The sequence below is a fragment of the Carlito syrichta genome, unplaced genomic scaffold, assembly GCF_000164805.1.
Source record: "Carlito syrichta isolate Samal-C Ts95f unplaced genomic scaffold, Tarsius_syrichta-2.0.1 Scaffold300457, whole genome shotgun sequence".
NCBI classification, from domain to species: Eukaryota; Metazoa; Chordata; class Mammalia; order Primates; family Tarsiidae; genus Carlito; species Carlito syrichta.
In genome coordinates, this window is record NW_007244553.1 from 44,104 (window position 1) to 61,792 (window position 17,689).

Consider the following 17,689-nt stretch of genomic DNA (forward strand, 5'->3'; position numbering starts at 1 on the left):
TTTAATCTCTGAGTGTGTTTTCTTCCCAGATTTGATTATTATTCTTTTTACATTATAGTAGCAAAAAGTTAAAAGAGAATGGTTGGTTCTGCCACTTTTCTTTGCTGGGGTTACATTACTACTGTCTTTGATGTTCTGATTTCTCTGCAGAAATCTTTTGAAGCCACTTGTCCATTTTGTGAGGATTGGTAATACTATGCAGGATGATGTATAAAGTCATTTAAGCCCAGACGTACTAAATGGAAGTACATCACAATGTAACATTGAGACCCAGAGGACAAGGGCACAGACTATCTAAATGCAAGTTTAGATATTGTCTTTCTGCACCCCAGAGGATCATCTTGCACATGGCAATGAGGAGATGAATAAACTTCTGTAATTTTTTGTTAAATTTTAGTAGGACTGAAGAGAGTAGCTTACTTATATAAAAAAATACTTGAAATGTTTGTATGTACTGTTATACATATAAGGTGAGGGCAGTTTGCTCTTATATTTGTCCATCATAAAGGAAAGGAGACAACTGTGGGGTAGAATTAAGAGCACTAGGTTTGGACACCGAGTTCACCTCTGCTGCCCACTAGCTCTGTGACAACTGACAGTTGACTTGCTTTCTGTAAACCTCGGTTTCCTCATCTGTAACCTCACACAGTGGTGGTGAGAATTAAAATTTTTTAAAAAGAGAGATTTGTAAAAGGGCTTTGTACCGCCATTTATACTTATGTATGATGTGATTCATAATACCTTATATAAGTAAAAGTGGAATGCCTTTTTGTATAGGTTGAGTGTATATGTATCCTCAGTAATGATTTCTGTTTGTTTGCTTCACTTCTAGACTGCCTCTTTAAGCTATGTCCTATGAACCGCTACTCTGCCCAGAAGCAGTTCTGGAAAGCTGCTAAGCCAGGGGCCAACAGCACAACAGATGCAGTGCTGCTCAACAAACTGCACGTATGTATTGCCATGGGTCTCTTGTTGATGAAGGGGTCACGAGTGGCTGTTGGTAGTGTCTGAGTGTGGATTATGCAACCCTTCAACTCTAGCTGCTGGCTTTCTTATGTTCTTTTATAAAGGGGTAAAAAGGAGCTGACTGACCCTAAAGAGGGATAGATCCTAGTTACCTTGACATGTCCGTAGAGTTACTTTTTTCCCAGCCACTCCCTTTGGGTAGAGAAGTGGTTGTGAGCACAGGCTCTGGAAGCAAACTTGCCTAGGGCAGAATCCTGGCTCTCCCACTCATTAGCTGGTGCTCTTGGGCAGGCTATGTAGCTGTGTTCCAACTTGAATACCTCATTTGTGAAGTGGGAATGATAACAATATCCATCTCAGGTCATTGTGAGAACTGAATAAAATGAGGCATAAAAGACACATGAACAATGTCTGGCACAAATGCTTCATAAATTTTGGCTGTAATCATTGCATTTGTCCTTCTAGTTGGCTTATGAGAGCTGTGTTCATTCCACTGCTGATGTGCTGTGTGACCACAGCAAGCTTTTGAGCCTCTCTGAGCCTGTTTCACCTTCAGTAAAATGATGACATAATTCCTATAGTACCCTGCACTCTGAGGCTAATCTGTTTGGAAGTTCTCTGAGAAGTTTAGGAGGAAGACATGACATACATCCCATGTACTAGTATTGAAATTGTAAGGCACTTCCTGTCCCGTCACCAGCTTTATTTTTTGCCTTGTCACTTATGATCTTTTAATGTATTTTGTTTACTGACTGTTTCCCCCCAATAGAATGTAAGGTACAAGAGAGCCGAATTTCCTGTGAGTGTTGCTTGTTGCTATAGCCCTCATGCTTAGAACAGAATTTGTCACATACCAGGCTCTAAAATATTTCATGGAATAAGTAATGTTTCTTGAGGCTTAGGGATGATAGTTGAAGACCTAGAATGTGTGTGAGCAACAAGGAGCTCATGAGGTCATTCATCTCAGCTTGCTCCAATTCTGACTTGCTTGTGGCAAAATCACAACCAGCTGCATTTGGTAAGGTAGGGGTCATGCGAAGGGGACTCCTTCATTCAGTACTTGTTGTTTAAGTCAGGGTGTGAGGTGAAGCCCCTACTCCTCACCTCAGGGAGCTCACAGTCCAGTGTAAGCAGTCTCTGCCCCTACACTTCAAGTGAAATCCAGACCTTCTGTCACCATCTACAACATCACACATGGCCTGGACCCTGTTTCCCTGCTGAGGCTTCTGAACTACACTCCAAAGTGAACTAAAGTGAGCTTTAGTTCACTTTGTTTTTGAGCACCCCAGAATCTTAACAGTCTCATGATCTTTGTGCTCTCGACTTGTGCTGTTTAGAACATTCTTCTCTTGGCTCTTCCTAAGCTAGGACCTTGTATCCTTCATGTCAAGTGACTTGTCAGCAAGGTCTCACCCCACCACCTTATCTAAGAGATGTCTTGCTTGTTTTTCTACATCACAGCACCCTCAGCACATACTGTAGTCTGCAATTATATTTAGCAGCTCCCTTAATTATCATCTGTCACTCATTAGAATGACAGCTCTACAAGGTCGGGGCATCATCTCTCTTGGTCTCTGTTGTATTTCCATGTAGTAGGCACTCAAGAAATACATGTTGAATAATGAATGACCACTTTGCTAGGTGCTGGAGATAGAACTGTGAGGTGAGGACAAGTACTATCTTACAGGGCAAACCACCTGAGCCTGTGAGAGCACATAGAAGGAGGGTACCTAAAATCTATTTTTCTGGGTAAGGGGGTGTGATACAGTCAGGGAGAGCTTCCTGGAGGAAGAAGGAAGTGACAAATAAGCCTCAGCCTGGGACAAAGGAAACAAAGACTTGGAGGCTAGAAATTGCTTTGAAGGCTTTAGGAATTGCATTATTAATATAATAATGATGATTATTTCAGGATCAGCATCTCCCCTCCCCTCTCCTCCTCTCCTCCTTTTCGAGTTGGAGTCTCACTCCGTCTCCCAGGCTAGAGTACAGTGGCATGCTCATGGCCACCCCAGCGTCAACCTGCTGGGCTCAGGCGATCCTTCTGCCTCAGCCTTCCAGGTAGCCCGAACTACAGGCATGCGCTACCACCCCAGCTAATTTTTTTATTTATTGTAGAGATGGGGTCTCGTCAAATTGCCCAGGCTGTTCTTGAACTCATGGGCTCAGGCACCATCTCACCTCAACCTCCCAAAATGCTGGGATTATAGACTTGAACCACTACCAGACATAGTCAATTTCAACAGACCTTTTATGCTCTCTTCATGGCAAATATTATGTGACATTATGGACATTAAATAAAATTCATAAATAATAGATGCCAAGTTTAAAAAAATATATAAAGGAGAAATAAATGGGAAGTAATAAATGGTATATTTTTGTTAGGTTAATGCTCAGGGATGACTACTCTAGAAAGACATAAGGATGTAAATGCTTGCACCTATTTATATAAACTTTGTGCATGAGGCATCTATAAACTGGTGCAGGTGTATAGTATTGGTGATGCATAAAGCTTGTTATCTGTGATTTTGCAAAAGGGTTTGTGTTATAATCCTGAAAGACATAATCCCAAACACCGTAATTCAGAATGTTGAAATCCCTAAAGATAAAATTCCAAACATCTAAATTTCTAAAGTTGAAAATCTCAAAAATCGCAATTGTAGGATGGTTGCATCATGTTAGCCTGGCTGTTGCAGACTGTCTCCATGCATTGTCCATAATCTATCCCTGCAACACACTTTTTCATATGTCAAAGTGTCCTTTTAGTTTTTTCTCACTAAATTGTTTGCATTACTTTTCACAACTCACTATACTATTTCATCTTCACTTTATTTCTTTTATTTTTCATTATAAAGATGTGGGATACAATTCAGGGTTAGGTATACAATGTTGATTATGCAGGTACCCTTGTTGATGAGGTTTGCCCCTTCCTTCCCTAGCAATTTCCCTCAACTGCCAATCCCACCCCCCTGACAATTTCCCACTACTGCCAGTCGCTTTCTTATAGTATTATAATTGTTCAAGGTTTGCTTATGAGTGAGACCATATAGCACTCTTCTTTGTATCTGTGATAGACTGAGTGTGATCCACTCTAAATCCATCCAAGTTGCTGCGAAGTCCATATGTTTGTCCTTCTTTATGGCTGCATAATATTTCATTGTGTATATGAACCACATTTTTAAAAATCCAGTCCAGCTTCGATAGGCAACATGGTTGGTTTCATGTTTTTGCTATTGATCTTCACTTCATTTCTAATACTGGAGGAATAAATTGTGTAGAGACTTTCAGAGAGTTTGGATTCATCTTAGGTGTTTTTTGCAAATATGACTCCATGAAAGTGCATTATTGCAATGTTGGCTTTGTATGTAAGCATAGTATGTATACATAAGAACATTGAAACTTCCTCAGTAAATGAAGAGATGTCCTCTTTATACACTACATTTGTGAAAGATAAAATTTCTGGAAATCTCAGCTCTTTGTTTACTGCATAAAAATGTGTCTGTTATATTGCTTATTTTATTATGTAAAGTGGCTTTTGAAGTGTTCTGTTGTGTTTTCATGTGTCTCTCAAAAAAAAAGAAACCCCAACAAAAAAACTCCCCTTTTAAAAATGTAAAGAGATCCCAGCTCTTTGTGGTGACCCATTGAGATTTTCTATTAGTCTTGTCAAAAGACTTAGGTTGTTCATCATGGTATTTCAGATTCCTGCATTTATAAAGCTGAGTGCACAGTTACCAACCATAGTGATATGCGTTTTTGCATCTTTCTTTTTGACCTCTTTCTTCTGAATATGGTTTATGTGTTCATAACCTGTGTGACTGTCATTAGTATACCTAAGTGTTTATGCTTGAAAAAATAGGTCTGTTATATTGCCTATTTTATTGTGTAAAGTGGTTTTTGCAGTGTTCTGTTGTGTTTTTGTGTGTCTCTCAAAAAACTAAAAAACTCCCCTTTTAAAAGTGTAAAACCGCTGGGTATGGTGCCTCACACCTGTAATCCTAGCACTTTGGGAAGTGGAGATGAGAGGGATTGCTGAGTCCAGGTGTTCGAGACTAGCTCAGGCAAATTGGTGAGATCTAGCCGGGTGTGGTGGTGTGTGCCTGTAGTTCCAACTACTTGGAAGGCTGAGATGGAAGGATCACCTTAGCCCAGTAGGTTGAGGCTGCAGTGGCCATGAGCATGCCACGTTACTCTAGTCTGGGTGACAGAGTAAGACTCTAACTAAAAAAGAAAAAAAAATGTCAAAAAAAAATATTTTCAAAGAACTTTAAAAATTATTTATTCCATGCTCTTTGGGGGGGTGGGGGAGATTATTTTGATCTTTTGGGATTATGATTTACAGGATTTTAGACTTTAGGAATTTTGGTCTTTCAGAATTTCAACATTTGGGATTATGGCATTCAGGGTTTTTCTTTTGGGATTATGATTAGCTCCCTTTCTGAAATGGTCAGCAGCTCTTGGTAATGTTAGGAAGAATGCAAAGTACACTTTTTTTCATTAAATAGTACTTGCATTTTGGGAAATTTTAAAAATAATAGTGTTAAAACCATGCCAAGTTGTGCTTTGTGTCAATATGTAAAATGGAATGGGGTACCCAGTTCAGATCATTAAAGAGAGCTTTTTAACCTATGTGAGTGTCCAGCCAGACATAGAATTGTATGGGATGAATGATGCTTCATCCTCATATGGGACTATACCATTCATCTGTGGCACCTAGTACTCCTGACTTCTGTCCATTGAATTGAATATCAATATTACCCTCTTCCTCTTCTAGTCACTGTGCCAATCCAGAAGCCCCTTGAAGTCTGTGCTGGAACACAGATGTCTAGTAGAATGGATGAGGAAAGTTGCTCAATCCTGTTAGTCTCCTAGGAGAGAACTACTTAATGCATATGCCTGGGGGGTTAGCTTTGTGGAAGTTCAGTGTCTTTAGTTGTCCTGCCTTTGCGTTTCTGGTATAAGGACCATTCTATTTCTTGAGATCTTATAGTACATCTCAGACTCTTTCTTTTCCTATGCTTTTTACAGCAGGGTTCGTAAATTCTGATTTCTTGTGACCAAGCAGGAAGCCAACAGGAATAAAGCGGGCTTAGTGGACAGTGTTACTAGAAGGGTGCCTGTGGGTGGGTCTGGAAGGGGCATCCCCACTTCCCTACTGTCATTGCGTGAAAATGTGGGCTGAGTGCTGCTGCCATGTCTTATGCTTTTGCAAGAGAAAGTAAGTTCTGTGCTTTTATGTGTAATATATTTTATGCATAATACGTATAATTTTTTTAAAATGTTGGCAACTAATTCAATTAAGGCTTAGCATATACACTCAGCCACAACAAAAAATGGCTCAGGTTAGATGTAGTTCTTTAGCTCCATTTGCAACCTGTGATCTGTATGTTATGTTTCATCAGCAATTCCTTTTGATGCTCCTTCCTGCGAATGAACTGTGAAAAAAAAGCACAGTTGAAAAAAGTTCAGTTCTAAAGCTGATCAAGAACTCCCAAATCCTTATTTAAAAAGGGAGAGAGAGAGAGGGAGAATTATCTTTTTCATGCGCTTTGTGCTTTTACCAAACTGTAAAAGGAAACCAGTTCTTTTCCCCAATTTAAGATTACTGATATGACTTTCAGGACTTGAATGTTGACTTTGTGCTTCAGTTTGTGCAGTTCCTACTTTTCTGCTTACTTGGAACTTTTTCCTCTAGTGTCTGAAAGTCATCTACATGTTACAGTGCAATCATTAAAATGTATTTTGGGCAGCCACTTGCCTTTGGGGGCTGGTGACCAGTCTCCAGTGGGTTTTCATTTTTATTTTTATCAACTACTGTGCAGCACCCCAATCAAAGGTCAGATTATTTTAAATTAATGCCATTTAAGGAATTAGTTGTCTAGATCACTTGACTTCCTTTGACTAGGATGAGCAACAAAAATAGCACTTTGAAGGAGAATGACATCTAGTGGCTGGTCCCTGTGTGTGGAGTAACTGGATTTTTGACACTCTTGATCATGGTTTCCGAAGTCTTTTGACAAAAAGAACTTCCCCCAACCTGCAAATCACATAATGTGTTCTAAAGGCCTTTACTGCCGTTTTCTGACAGCAGTTTACCTTGAAACAGACACCTACATTGTTTTAGTTCTAAGAACATTTAAATTAAGACACAACTTTGACAAGATAGAAAGAGCCAAAGGAGTGACCGACAAGTCCTTATTACCTTTTAAAGCCTGGGTCCAGTATTGTTTGTTTTCAGAAGCCTCAATTCAATATCATATTACGTAATTCAGAGCTTGTTGACCTTAAATAAATAACCTTTACTCACTGTTCCAGTAACATTTCTGTAGTAATTTAATAATTGTGTCTCTCTTTCTGAAATAAAATAACAGGTGACTGTGGGGTTGACCTTGATGGGGCTTAGGGAATATGGTGATTAATAAAGGTAGAAACCATAGCATTGCATGTGATTTTTTTTCCCTTAAAAATTAAAAGCATTCCTCAACCTATTGTGCAAGAGAAGGGAGTAACAGGTGCTTAAATGATCAGGATTTTAAAATAATGAAAAGGTAGCAAATTTAAGATGGTTTTTAAAATAATTCAGATTACTTGCCACAGAGACATATGAAGATGTTTCTGGAGAAATTACACATATGAGTATGGTAGGAAAAGAATTCCAAAATATGTATGAGTAGGAAAAAAATTAGTTTACTTGTTCTCTAAATTTTATTCCTCAAAGATAACTTTGGTTTTTATTTTGGTGTGTTTCCCATTTTCTCACCCCCCTATTTTATTTCCATGTCTGTGTTTTAAACTATCAGATGGAGCATGCTGTCTTCTCTTTATTTAACCTGCTTTTTCAAAACTTAATGTGTCATGAATAAATAGGAATCTCTGTCTTCATTTTTAATAGCTACATGGTTACTCCATTGTATGGCATCACTATAGTTTTAGCTATGGGTTGGTAAAGAGGATGGCTAGGGAGCAGTATTCAGGATCCTGACATCTTTTGCCATTCTGAAAAAAGTTGTACGGCCTTGTGCACAAGCCAGGTTGTCTGCTTAGAAGAAACTCCTAGAAGTGGAATTGCTAAATCAAAATTATGCCTAGTAAAAAGCTTTTTGGTCAATATTGCCAGATCAGCCTTTAGAAAGGTTGTGCCAACTCACTGAATTACTCTGTGGCCCCATTCTTGGAATATACTTGAGAGATTTAACAAACCAGATTTCATTCTTTTCATAGGTAGAAACAGCTTGATCAGTGGGCCCTAATAGTGTTTGTACATTGCTACTTTGTTGTATATCTTAGCGCCTTGCCTGTTTGAACCTAAAAATCATGATGGCTATTTTGTCTAAAAATCTGACTTGATTTTGTGAGGATGTTATCTAAGAACTGATGTGTGATTTGATATTTATGTAGTTAGTGAAAGGTGAAATGAATTAGAGAGTTTTCTTCTTAAACAAAGAGGACTTATGGAAAAAATGAATTTATAAAATGGTCCATAAGCTTAATGCATGTAATGCTTATTTAGTAGTGATGTGAAGCCTCAGTCATCATTCAGCTTTTTTACTAATTATAACTCTTAGTTTAACAGAGTTTTAGCAAAGTTTTAGAAGTAATAATTGATTACATTTTTATTTAAAGAGAAGCTTTTAAATATTCTCCGATTTTAATTTTCTGTTCTACTTTTACCTTTAGATGTCTTTAAACAAATACCCTTGCCCTTTAGAGCTGCAGGTGTTTAGGTTAGGCTTTAATATGGGATATATACCTTCTTGATGATTAATTTGACATTTCTTTCTCGATATGCCAGTGACCACTTGGGTTGCTGCCTTTATACTGTACTTAGTCTAAGTATAGGTAGGACATTAATCTTTTAGATTAGAGTTTCTTAAACTGAGGTCCTTGGAAATTCCTGAGCGTAAGGGGGAATGTCCGTGAGAATTTTGCCTCTTAAAGAGGAGCTTATATCTCACTGGACTCCAAGAAATACTATTTAAAAATTCTCTAAAGGTGAATCCTTTCATTGTGATGTTTTGAACAGAGAAAAACTATATTTGCATGTTGGAAATGTTATGTTTTATTTTACTGAATTTTTGATTTTTCTCCCTTTGACAATTTCTCTCTCTTGAGTTTCCAGTTTCAGTGTTAGCTGAGAACTGCTTAGCAGAAAGAACAAATGACTCTCCACAGAGTATAAACCTGTATTCCAAATGGATTCAATCCAATGTTTTGTTTGGAAAACGAACCTGTGGGTACTGTAGAGATCTCCAGAGGGGTGTGAAGCTCTGTCATAGAAAGAGAAAGAACAAGAGGTGGTAGGCCATTGAGATGAATGTTTATGCAGGGGAAAGAGAAGGTTCAGGAAGACCCTGCTGAGGGCAGCTTGGATGCTAAGAATTGCCTCGTTGTCAGCACTGGTATTATTTCTGAATGTGTCTTGAACTCAGTGGATTTTCTCCTTGTGTAACTGAGAATAGCAGACTGGTCACTAATTCCAAAAGAGAGCAAGGGAAGCTCTGAATGGACCATTGTATTAAAGAGTTGATACAGATATAGTCAACTTGTAGTGATCCATACTGATGAATACAGACCATTCCTTTCCTGTAATGTGGCTTTGTTTTGTTTTAGGATTGCTTTCTGTAGTTTTTCTTTCTCAGAAATGTATCCATCCTCTAAAGTAGAGGTGGAACAGATGGTAAATTTGAAGGAAACAAATTCATGACCTAGCCAACTTAGGTCCCTTTTGAAATTTTCATCATCAGAACATTTCTTGGTTTTAGAAATTTGTGTATAATAATAATGGCTAAAATTTGTTACTAAATGGCTATTATATATCTGGCACACATTTTCTCTAATCTTTACAATAGCCCTAAAAGGCTTGCATTCTTTCCATTTTGTGGTAAGAAGACTAAGGCTTGGTGAAATTAAGTGATGTGGATAAAATGATAAAGCTGGTGTGTAGACCATGTCCAGAACGACCTGTGAAATTAAGAGGTCTCATTGATATCTAGCAGCATCTTGCCTCAAGGAAGTGGGAAACTCTAGGAAGAAAGCATTGGAAGCACTTCTGAAGTATACTGTTGGTCATCAGAGTTTTATCATCCTTCCGGTTCAACACTGAATTTCTTCCCTGATATTTTATTTCTCCTTCACCCAGTCTAGGTTTGGGAGACAGGAATTAGAACAACAGTTTGCTGATTGCCTGGGATGAACTTAGTTCCCCTTTAGCATGATTGGAATATGATAACAGTACTTTCAGAGTGTTACAGATGGATGAAAGAAAATGACTGTTCAGGGTGGTGGCCCTGGCAGGCTATTCTAAAACCCTCTATCCAGCTTTATCATATTCCCTAGCATGCCAAATTTGGACTGGCATTATCTCATTGGTAATTATGTAAATTTGGAGTTAATCCACATGTGGATTTGAGGACTATCTCTGCGACTTAATGAATGTGTGAGTAAAATAATTTTTAAGCAAAATTTCAAAAGCACACAGGAGTTGGCCAGCCAGGGTGGCTCACGCTGATAATCCCAATACTTTGGGAGGCCGAGGCTGGAGGATTGCTTGAGCTCAGGAGTTCAAGGCAGCCTAGGCAACATAGTGAGACCTTGTCTCTATGCCTCCCTCACCCCCCAAAAAGAAGTAGAGAAATGGGATCACAAACGCCTTTTATACCCATCATCCAAATAGCTATGCAGTGGTGACCAAAATTTTTAATCCTTTGAGCCAATTTCTTCTTTAAAAGTGGGATAATAGTCTTCCCCTCAAGGAAATGTCATGTAAATTTATTAAATTATTATTAAAGTCTAACAATAGTAGCTAATATTCCATGTGTACTACATTGGTCAGGTACTATGCAATGTGATTCCTAGTAGATACCATTATTATCCTCATTTTACATAAGAGGAAACTGAGGCTCACTGATATGAAATAAAACACTCAAGGTCACAAAATGATAAACGACCCCAAACCAGCACTTAAATTCAGTTTTATTTTACCCCAAAGCCTTAAAGAGTACTTTTAAAATCACAAAAGAGCTATGCAGATCCCTCTCCCCTCTGTCCCTACCCGATTTTCTCAAAAAAATTTAAACTTTAGACTTGCCTCTCCCTAAGCAAGTGTCCATGAGTTCCTTACAGGGAAAAAAAATCTCAAACATTTTAAAGAGGCCAAAAAGCCAACAAAGCAAAGGCAGAGTAGACTGGCTTTTTGAACTCCCTGGCTCATTACACTTAGCCTCAGGGTATACATAAGGATTTGCTCATTTCTGTGGTTCTTATATTAACTGGCTGCATTTGTTTTGCATAGCTGCAGAATAATATAACCCATTGTTTTCCCTTTATGACCAGTCTTTCTTCTCAATGTACAGCATGCTGCAGACTTGGAAAAGAAGCAGAATGAAACAGAAAACAGAAAGTTGCTGGGCACTGTAATCCAGTATGGCAATGTGATCCAGGTAGGTCAAGGTGGCTCTTCTCTTCTGGAGCTGAAGTGTTGTAAAGAATGAAACTGAGAAGACAAACACAGGAGATAGGGTTTGGATACCTCACAGTGGGACTCCAGTTTATTGCAAACATTCTAGTGTTTTTTGTTATATGTGATGGACTCTTGGGCTCTTTAGTTGGTCGTCTCTCAGTGTGAGCATCTACTTCTCTCCCTCTGTAGCTGATGTTTTAACATATGTCCAGATATTTCAAATGGGAAGCTTCTTACCTAACTTGGCATTGCTTGAAAGTTCTTCCTGTTTAGTGACAATTGCTTCCTTGTAACTTTAATCTATTGATCAAGAGCTACTCAACCAGTGGTAATAAGAGCAGTTCTCGATCTTCAGAATGTTTTCATTAAAAAGTTATCATTTTAGTTTTTTGTATTTATCAAAAATATGGGTTATTCTCATGTCTCATGAGATACAAGGCTTACTAATCTTTTGTGCCTTAAATTTGGGATGGGGATAAAATACAATCCAGGAAATAGTTACTACAGATTTTGCTCACGAGATCCTGGGTCTAACCAGGTCTTGCAGAAACTGTGTGTTTGAGGAAGCTTAGTGCCAAATGTGATTGTCTCTATTTGTCCAGCTACCAGATCATTTTGACCCAGGCATAAAGGGTTGTGCTTACCAACTTTTGAGTACCTGAACCCATTTGGTTATCTTGCTATTATTTCTCTTTTTGAAATATTTTGTGTACTGTGTAAACATTACAAAGGAATTTTTTCCCATTTCTATTGCCGTTAGGTATAGAACAGTGCTAATCAGGAGGATGGAAAAGCTAGTAAAAAAAAATTGGTAAAAGCAATTTTGGAGGGGTTAAATGGGTTGTTTACATTAGGCCTTTCGAAATAGTGAAAGTAGCTTCCAAAATCTGCTTGAAGATTAGGTCTAGCCAGTCCCACTTCACCTCTCCCTCAAGTTCCATCCACTTGAGAATGTTTGCAAGAGTTCAGGAGAGCTCCAGGTTTAATATCAGCTCTACTACAGGGCCAGGCCAGCACCCTGAGACTCAGACTATAGGATGCCCTGATTTGGTTAGATTGGACAATATGCTTGTGATGAAAATGAAAGGTGCATAGAGGTTAGGGACATAACCTCTTAAATGCCCTTTATGTAGGGTTTTGTGACTTACTGTGAGATTTTCAGCAAGAAATCTTCTCGTGTCTCAGTTTGCTCACCAGCAAAATGGAAATAGTAATGCATCTGCTTTCTAGGATGGTTGAGGGGCGTCTGTCCCAGAATAAGCTGTGGATACATAATAACTCAGCTGCTATTACTTCCTCTCAGCCTAGATCTTTGGATCTACCTATAGCTAACTTTGGTTTATAAACTAACTTGCTTGCAGGGCCAGGGGCCACTCACCAGGGGCCACTCACCAAGGGAACAGTGAAGACTTGGGACAACATAGCCTTCCCCTTGTTTTTCTTAGCCAGGGGATGTCAGGGGCTTATAGGTCAGACAGGTTACTCCTCCACCTCCAACAACACTGTTAGAAGATTTAAAGACCTCTTAGGACTGTTTTTGTAACTGTGTCTGTTAATATGTGAAATGGGGGACATTGGCAGTTAACTGTGAAGTTCCATGCCAGTCTTTCCATTTCTCCAGGGTTTGGGTGTCTTTCATATGCCCTTCCCTTTTCTCTTATAGCCTATTGAGTTGGGACACCTTGACCAGCTCTTCCTGGTTGATACTGACTATCAGACATGTTGTTTCTCATCTAGATCCTCAGTCTTTCCATCCCCTTTATGTGACCATTACCCAGGAATAGAGAATAAAAGTGCTTGGAGATTCCAAGCCGTATTCTTCTTAATGAAATGCCAGTCCCCCAGTGGGGTTGCCTTTTAAACAAATTGTTTCTTGTGTTCAAAATTGCCTTCCTTAGCTCCAAGTTTGTGTTGGGGCATATCAAACGGCAGTTCCTTAGCCCGTAACATAGGGCTAAGCCCTTCCCATTAGCAGGTGGCAGATGATGATACAGTTGGCCATGGTAACATCCTTCTTGTCCACAGTTATGTTGAAGAAAAATATTTTTCTTCTGTTCTGCCCTTCGCTTCTGCTCCCTTTATTCTTTCTTCATTTTCATCATTCCCAGTCTTAGATGCTTTGTGGTCTCCTAACTTCACAAACAGCTCATTCATGGGAAGAACACTTGATGCATAGTTTATATGACTGAGAGAGAAATGGTAGAAAATTCAGAGATTTGCTGACACTCCCTCTTTTCTTTTGGTGGGTTTTCAGCTCCTGCACTTGAAAAGTAATAAATATCTAACTGTGAATAAGAGGCTTCCAGCTCTGCTGGAGAAGAATGCCATGAGAGTGACACTGGACGAGGCTGGGAATGAAGGGTCCTGGTTCTATATCCAGCCATTCTACAAGTTGCGATCTATCGGAGACAGTGTAAGTACAAATTCTCAGCTTAGAATTAGTGTTCCATGCCATGCCTTGAATCATGACTGTATGTTAGAGTCAACTAGAAGTTTAAAGTTGGAACCAGAAGCATATCCTGTATGAAGAGAAAGAAATTGCTATGGAAACTAGTGTTTGGCAAACAGGGGAATGTGGAGAGAAGTGTGACCTAAATACAGTCACTATGTTTTTCCTGCTGGACTTCTGAAAAAGCTAGATGAACAGCTCATCACATTGGTAACCTTACCACGAAAACAGTTATCTCATGTGAATGTTCTGGAGAGGAATCCTGTTCTTCCAGAACCATTAGTGGAATAGAAATTTTTTTCTGTTTTGGAAATAAAGTGAGTAATGGATGAAGGATGGAAAAGAAATAGCTACAGGGAAGGTGAGCAGATTTTGGGATTAGCTTCATTTGCTCCTGTGTTGATAAGCAGGCAGCCTCTTCATCTCACTCAGCAGCTGTAACTAGTCCCAAGCAGGGGTCGCTCCTGTGAGGGTTCTTTAGGATGTAAAGCCACGGGGCAATCCTTTCCATGGTGACTTTTGTTAGCTAAATTAGTCAGCCATTACCAGAGCATATACTTAACAATGAATATGTTTAAATGTTATCAGCTATATTTGTTATCTGGTTAAGATTCTAAAGTAATTACTTTTTATTTAAAAAAAAATATGTGCCTCACACAGCATGAAATCTTCTCAAAATGCTTAATCAGACTTACCCTGAGTTTTGACATTTTTAAGTAATGCCTTGTAAGTTTAAAAACTTTGGGCAGTTTAAGTATGTTTCTGCGCTTGTGTATGTATTATATTGTATATTATATGCCAGAAGCATCTAGTACCAGACCATTCCCTCATAGTTGGTGTACCATAACTGTTGTTCCTGCAATGAGAATTGAAAGAAAAATCCAGTAAAGCTTAGATTTCACCAGAAGTTTTGGATGTACTGAAAGGACTCATATACATTTTGAGTTAGAGAAAATATGCTCCCCAAATGTATTCAACTGAAAATAAGTGGATTTTACATCCTAGGACATTGTCTTCTTCACTCCCCTCCTTCCAATCCCATAATAAAAAAGAGTGTGTCTTGTTCTGCATTTCATTTTTGGCACATCTTTTGCTTTCTATCCTATGAACAAATGTGTTTGGCCATGACTTAGTTGAGAAGATGGACTTGAAGAGTTACCCTTTTGGAATCGTGTTTTTCAAGCTATCAGTGTTGAACTGTTTATGGGCCACAAAATCAACTTTGTGCCTTGTGACTATAATCATTTCAAAAGGAATAGAATAGAAATTATCAGGCTGTGTTACATGTGATCAGGCCAAGTCTTGCTTTGGGACTGTAACTTTTGTTTCAGTTACACACACTCACACACATCTATATGGCTATACATATGACTTGGTCATAGTAGAAAATTTACTTATTTTTCTTTGAGTCAGTTCTCATTCTGTCACCCAGGCTGGAGTACAGTGGCATGATCACAACAATCATGGCTCATGGCAGCCTCGACCTCCTGGGCTCAGGAGATCCTTCCACCTCAGCATCCTGAGTAACAACTGGGACTGTAGGCACATGTCACCACGCCTGGCTAATTTTTTTGACTTTTTGTGAAGATGAAGTTTCACTCTGTTGCCCAGGCTGGTCTTGAACTCCTAGGCTCAAGCAATCCTCCCACCTTGGTCTCCCAGTGTGCCGTGATTCTATGCATGAGCCTCTACTCCCAGCCTAGAAAATGTATTTCTTAATGTGAGTTGTAGTAAATATGAAAGTCATTGCTTTAGAAGCCTTAAATTGTGGCTTTATTGTTTCAAAGTTAGAGACTTAACTCAGACAATATCCTGGTTTTTCTAAAATTTATTTAGAGCTTATTTAAACCAGTAGCTCAACTGAATGTAACAGAGATAACATTTTTTTTTCTTCTGACTTTAAAACATCTCTGTATAACCATTGACAGTTGTGGAACAAAATTCAGCTTTAGCTTTGTAAATATGAGACCTCCCTCTCTGCCCCCAAAACCTCCCTTGTGCAGGGTCAGGCCTTAAAATATGTGCAGTGTGTGCTGTATCGTTCTACTTGTTAGGGCTGGGCCTTTTCGGTACAGTTTGTGTACTGAACTGTGGTTCCTCCTGGAACTACCCATTGGTCAGTCTGAAGTCCTGATCAGTTTTGTGAAAAACCCTATTGTATATTGCATCTTTCCTTTCTAGGTGGTCATAGGTGACAAAGTTGTTCTGAACCCCGTCAATGCTGGTCAGCCCCTACACGCCAGCAGCCATCAGCTGGTGGATAATCCAGGCTGCAACGAGGTAAGGAAATGGAGTTTTGGTTTGTGGGTGAGATTATGCTGCAGGAGCAGGTCTTTCTGGGGGTTGTGCATGTGTGTGCTGAAAGTGCCTTCAGCAGTGACTTGGGGCGATGTGCCTGTTCTGCAGGTGTGGAAACTGAGAACAAAAGTCAGGGCTGCCTCATAAGGCTGTATAAGTCTGGGCAGTGGGTGGTGGATAGGAGCTGACGTTCACCTGAGTACTCAGTTTGCTAAGTCTCTCATCACTGGGGGATAGTTTTCTAATTTGTTAATCCAGAAGGGTCCCTTTTACCAATTTTTTTTATGGCCTGAGGGATATCTTTTTCCAACTTGTCTTCCTAAACAGGATTATTTTTTCTAATTGCTAAGAAAGGAACACTACAGAATATTAGCAGCCTTGCTAGGGTGATTGCTTTCTTTTGGCAGTTCATCTGCTTAGCCTCTAATTGGCTATTATAGAATACAAGGACAGTAACTTGCTTGTGACATAACTATTTGCCTGATGGACACAAACTCTAGAGTGGGACAGATGTGGATTTAGATCCCGAGTCTGCCACTCCTAGCTCTGTGACTGTAGGTTAGTTACCCCGTCACTCTGGGCATCAGTTTCCCTATCTCAGAAACAGAGGATTATGATTAAACCTATTTTTTAGGATGTTGCCAAGGATTAATTGAGATCATGAATGTTAGTATTTAGTGTGGTGCCTGGCATAGACTTAGGGCACAGACAGTGGCTGCTGCTGCTAGCAATTATCATTAACATTTTCGAATGTATACACTGGCCTCGTTTTTTGCCATTGTAACTCATTTCATCTTATAAGTACTTGTTTTCATTAGACCTTCACTTTCTGGCTACAGAACAAGAGACTTGGAGGAAAAGGAAAATATTGTTCCAGAAGGGCAGGAAGGCATTGGTTCTATTAGTCATAGTTGGAGCAAACATAGTGATTAGTGCAAATGAACCATTTATTGCCAAATACTTCCATCAGGCCAATTGAATCTGCAGGTTCTGTGATCTTAATGGTGTCAATCTTTAGAAATTTTTAGTCTGAAACACAGCCTTGCTTCTTGGGCTGCAATGAGGCATTTTGGGCTGGATGGCACAGTTGTTGTGAGGGTTGTGTGAAAAAATAATTGATTTGTTTTCCAGGTCAATTCCGTTAACTGCAATACAAGCTGGAAAATAGTTCTTTTCATGAAATGGAGTGATAACAAAGATGACATACTAAAGGGGGTAAGGTTGATACCTTGATGGACTGGGTATTACTTGGCTCTTCTTAGGACGGTGACTTAGTTCTCTTTTTAAGTTCATTTTCCTTTCATTCCTTTTTGCATTGACTTTTAGGGTGATGTGGTAAGGCTGTTCCATGCTGAGCAGGAGAAATTTCTCACTTGTGATGAGCACAGGAAAAAGCAACATGTCTTCCTGAGAACTACAGGCCGGCAGTCGGCCACATCTGCCACAAGTTCAAAAGCCCTGTGGGAGGTGGAGGTAAGGAGTGGGTGCGAGAGCCAGGGAGAGGGGACTCGTAGGCTGAT

General features: G+C 39.3%; 1 protein-coding gene across 1 annotated transcript in view; it reads left to right on the top strand.

The window, feature by feature from the left end:
- Positions 1-17,689, top strand: part of LOC103256992 (inositol 1,4,5-trisphosphate receptor type 1) — a gene marked incomplete at its 5' end in the record, with an annotated part of 163,365 nt that overhangs the window by 41,723 nt on the left and 103,953 nt on the right. The window contains 6 exons of the mRNA XM_021710740.1: positions 833-948; positions 11,316-11,402; positions 13,677-13,835; positions 16,053-16,151; positions 17,301-17,384; positions 17,496-17,642. Of these exons, the coding sequence (XP_021566415.1) occupies positions 833-948; positions 11,316-11,402; positions 13,677-13,835; positions 16,053-16,151; positions 17,301-17,384; positions 17,496-17,642 (692 nt within the window). The remainder of the gene's footprint in view (positions 1-832; positions 949-11,315; positions 11,403-13,676; positions 13,836-16,052; positions 16,152-17,300; positions 17,385-17,495; positions 17,643-17,689) is intronic.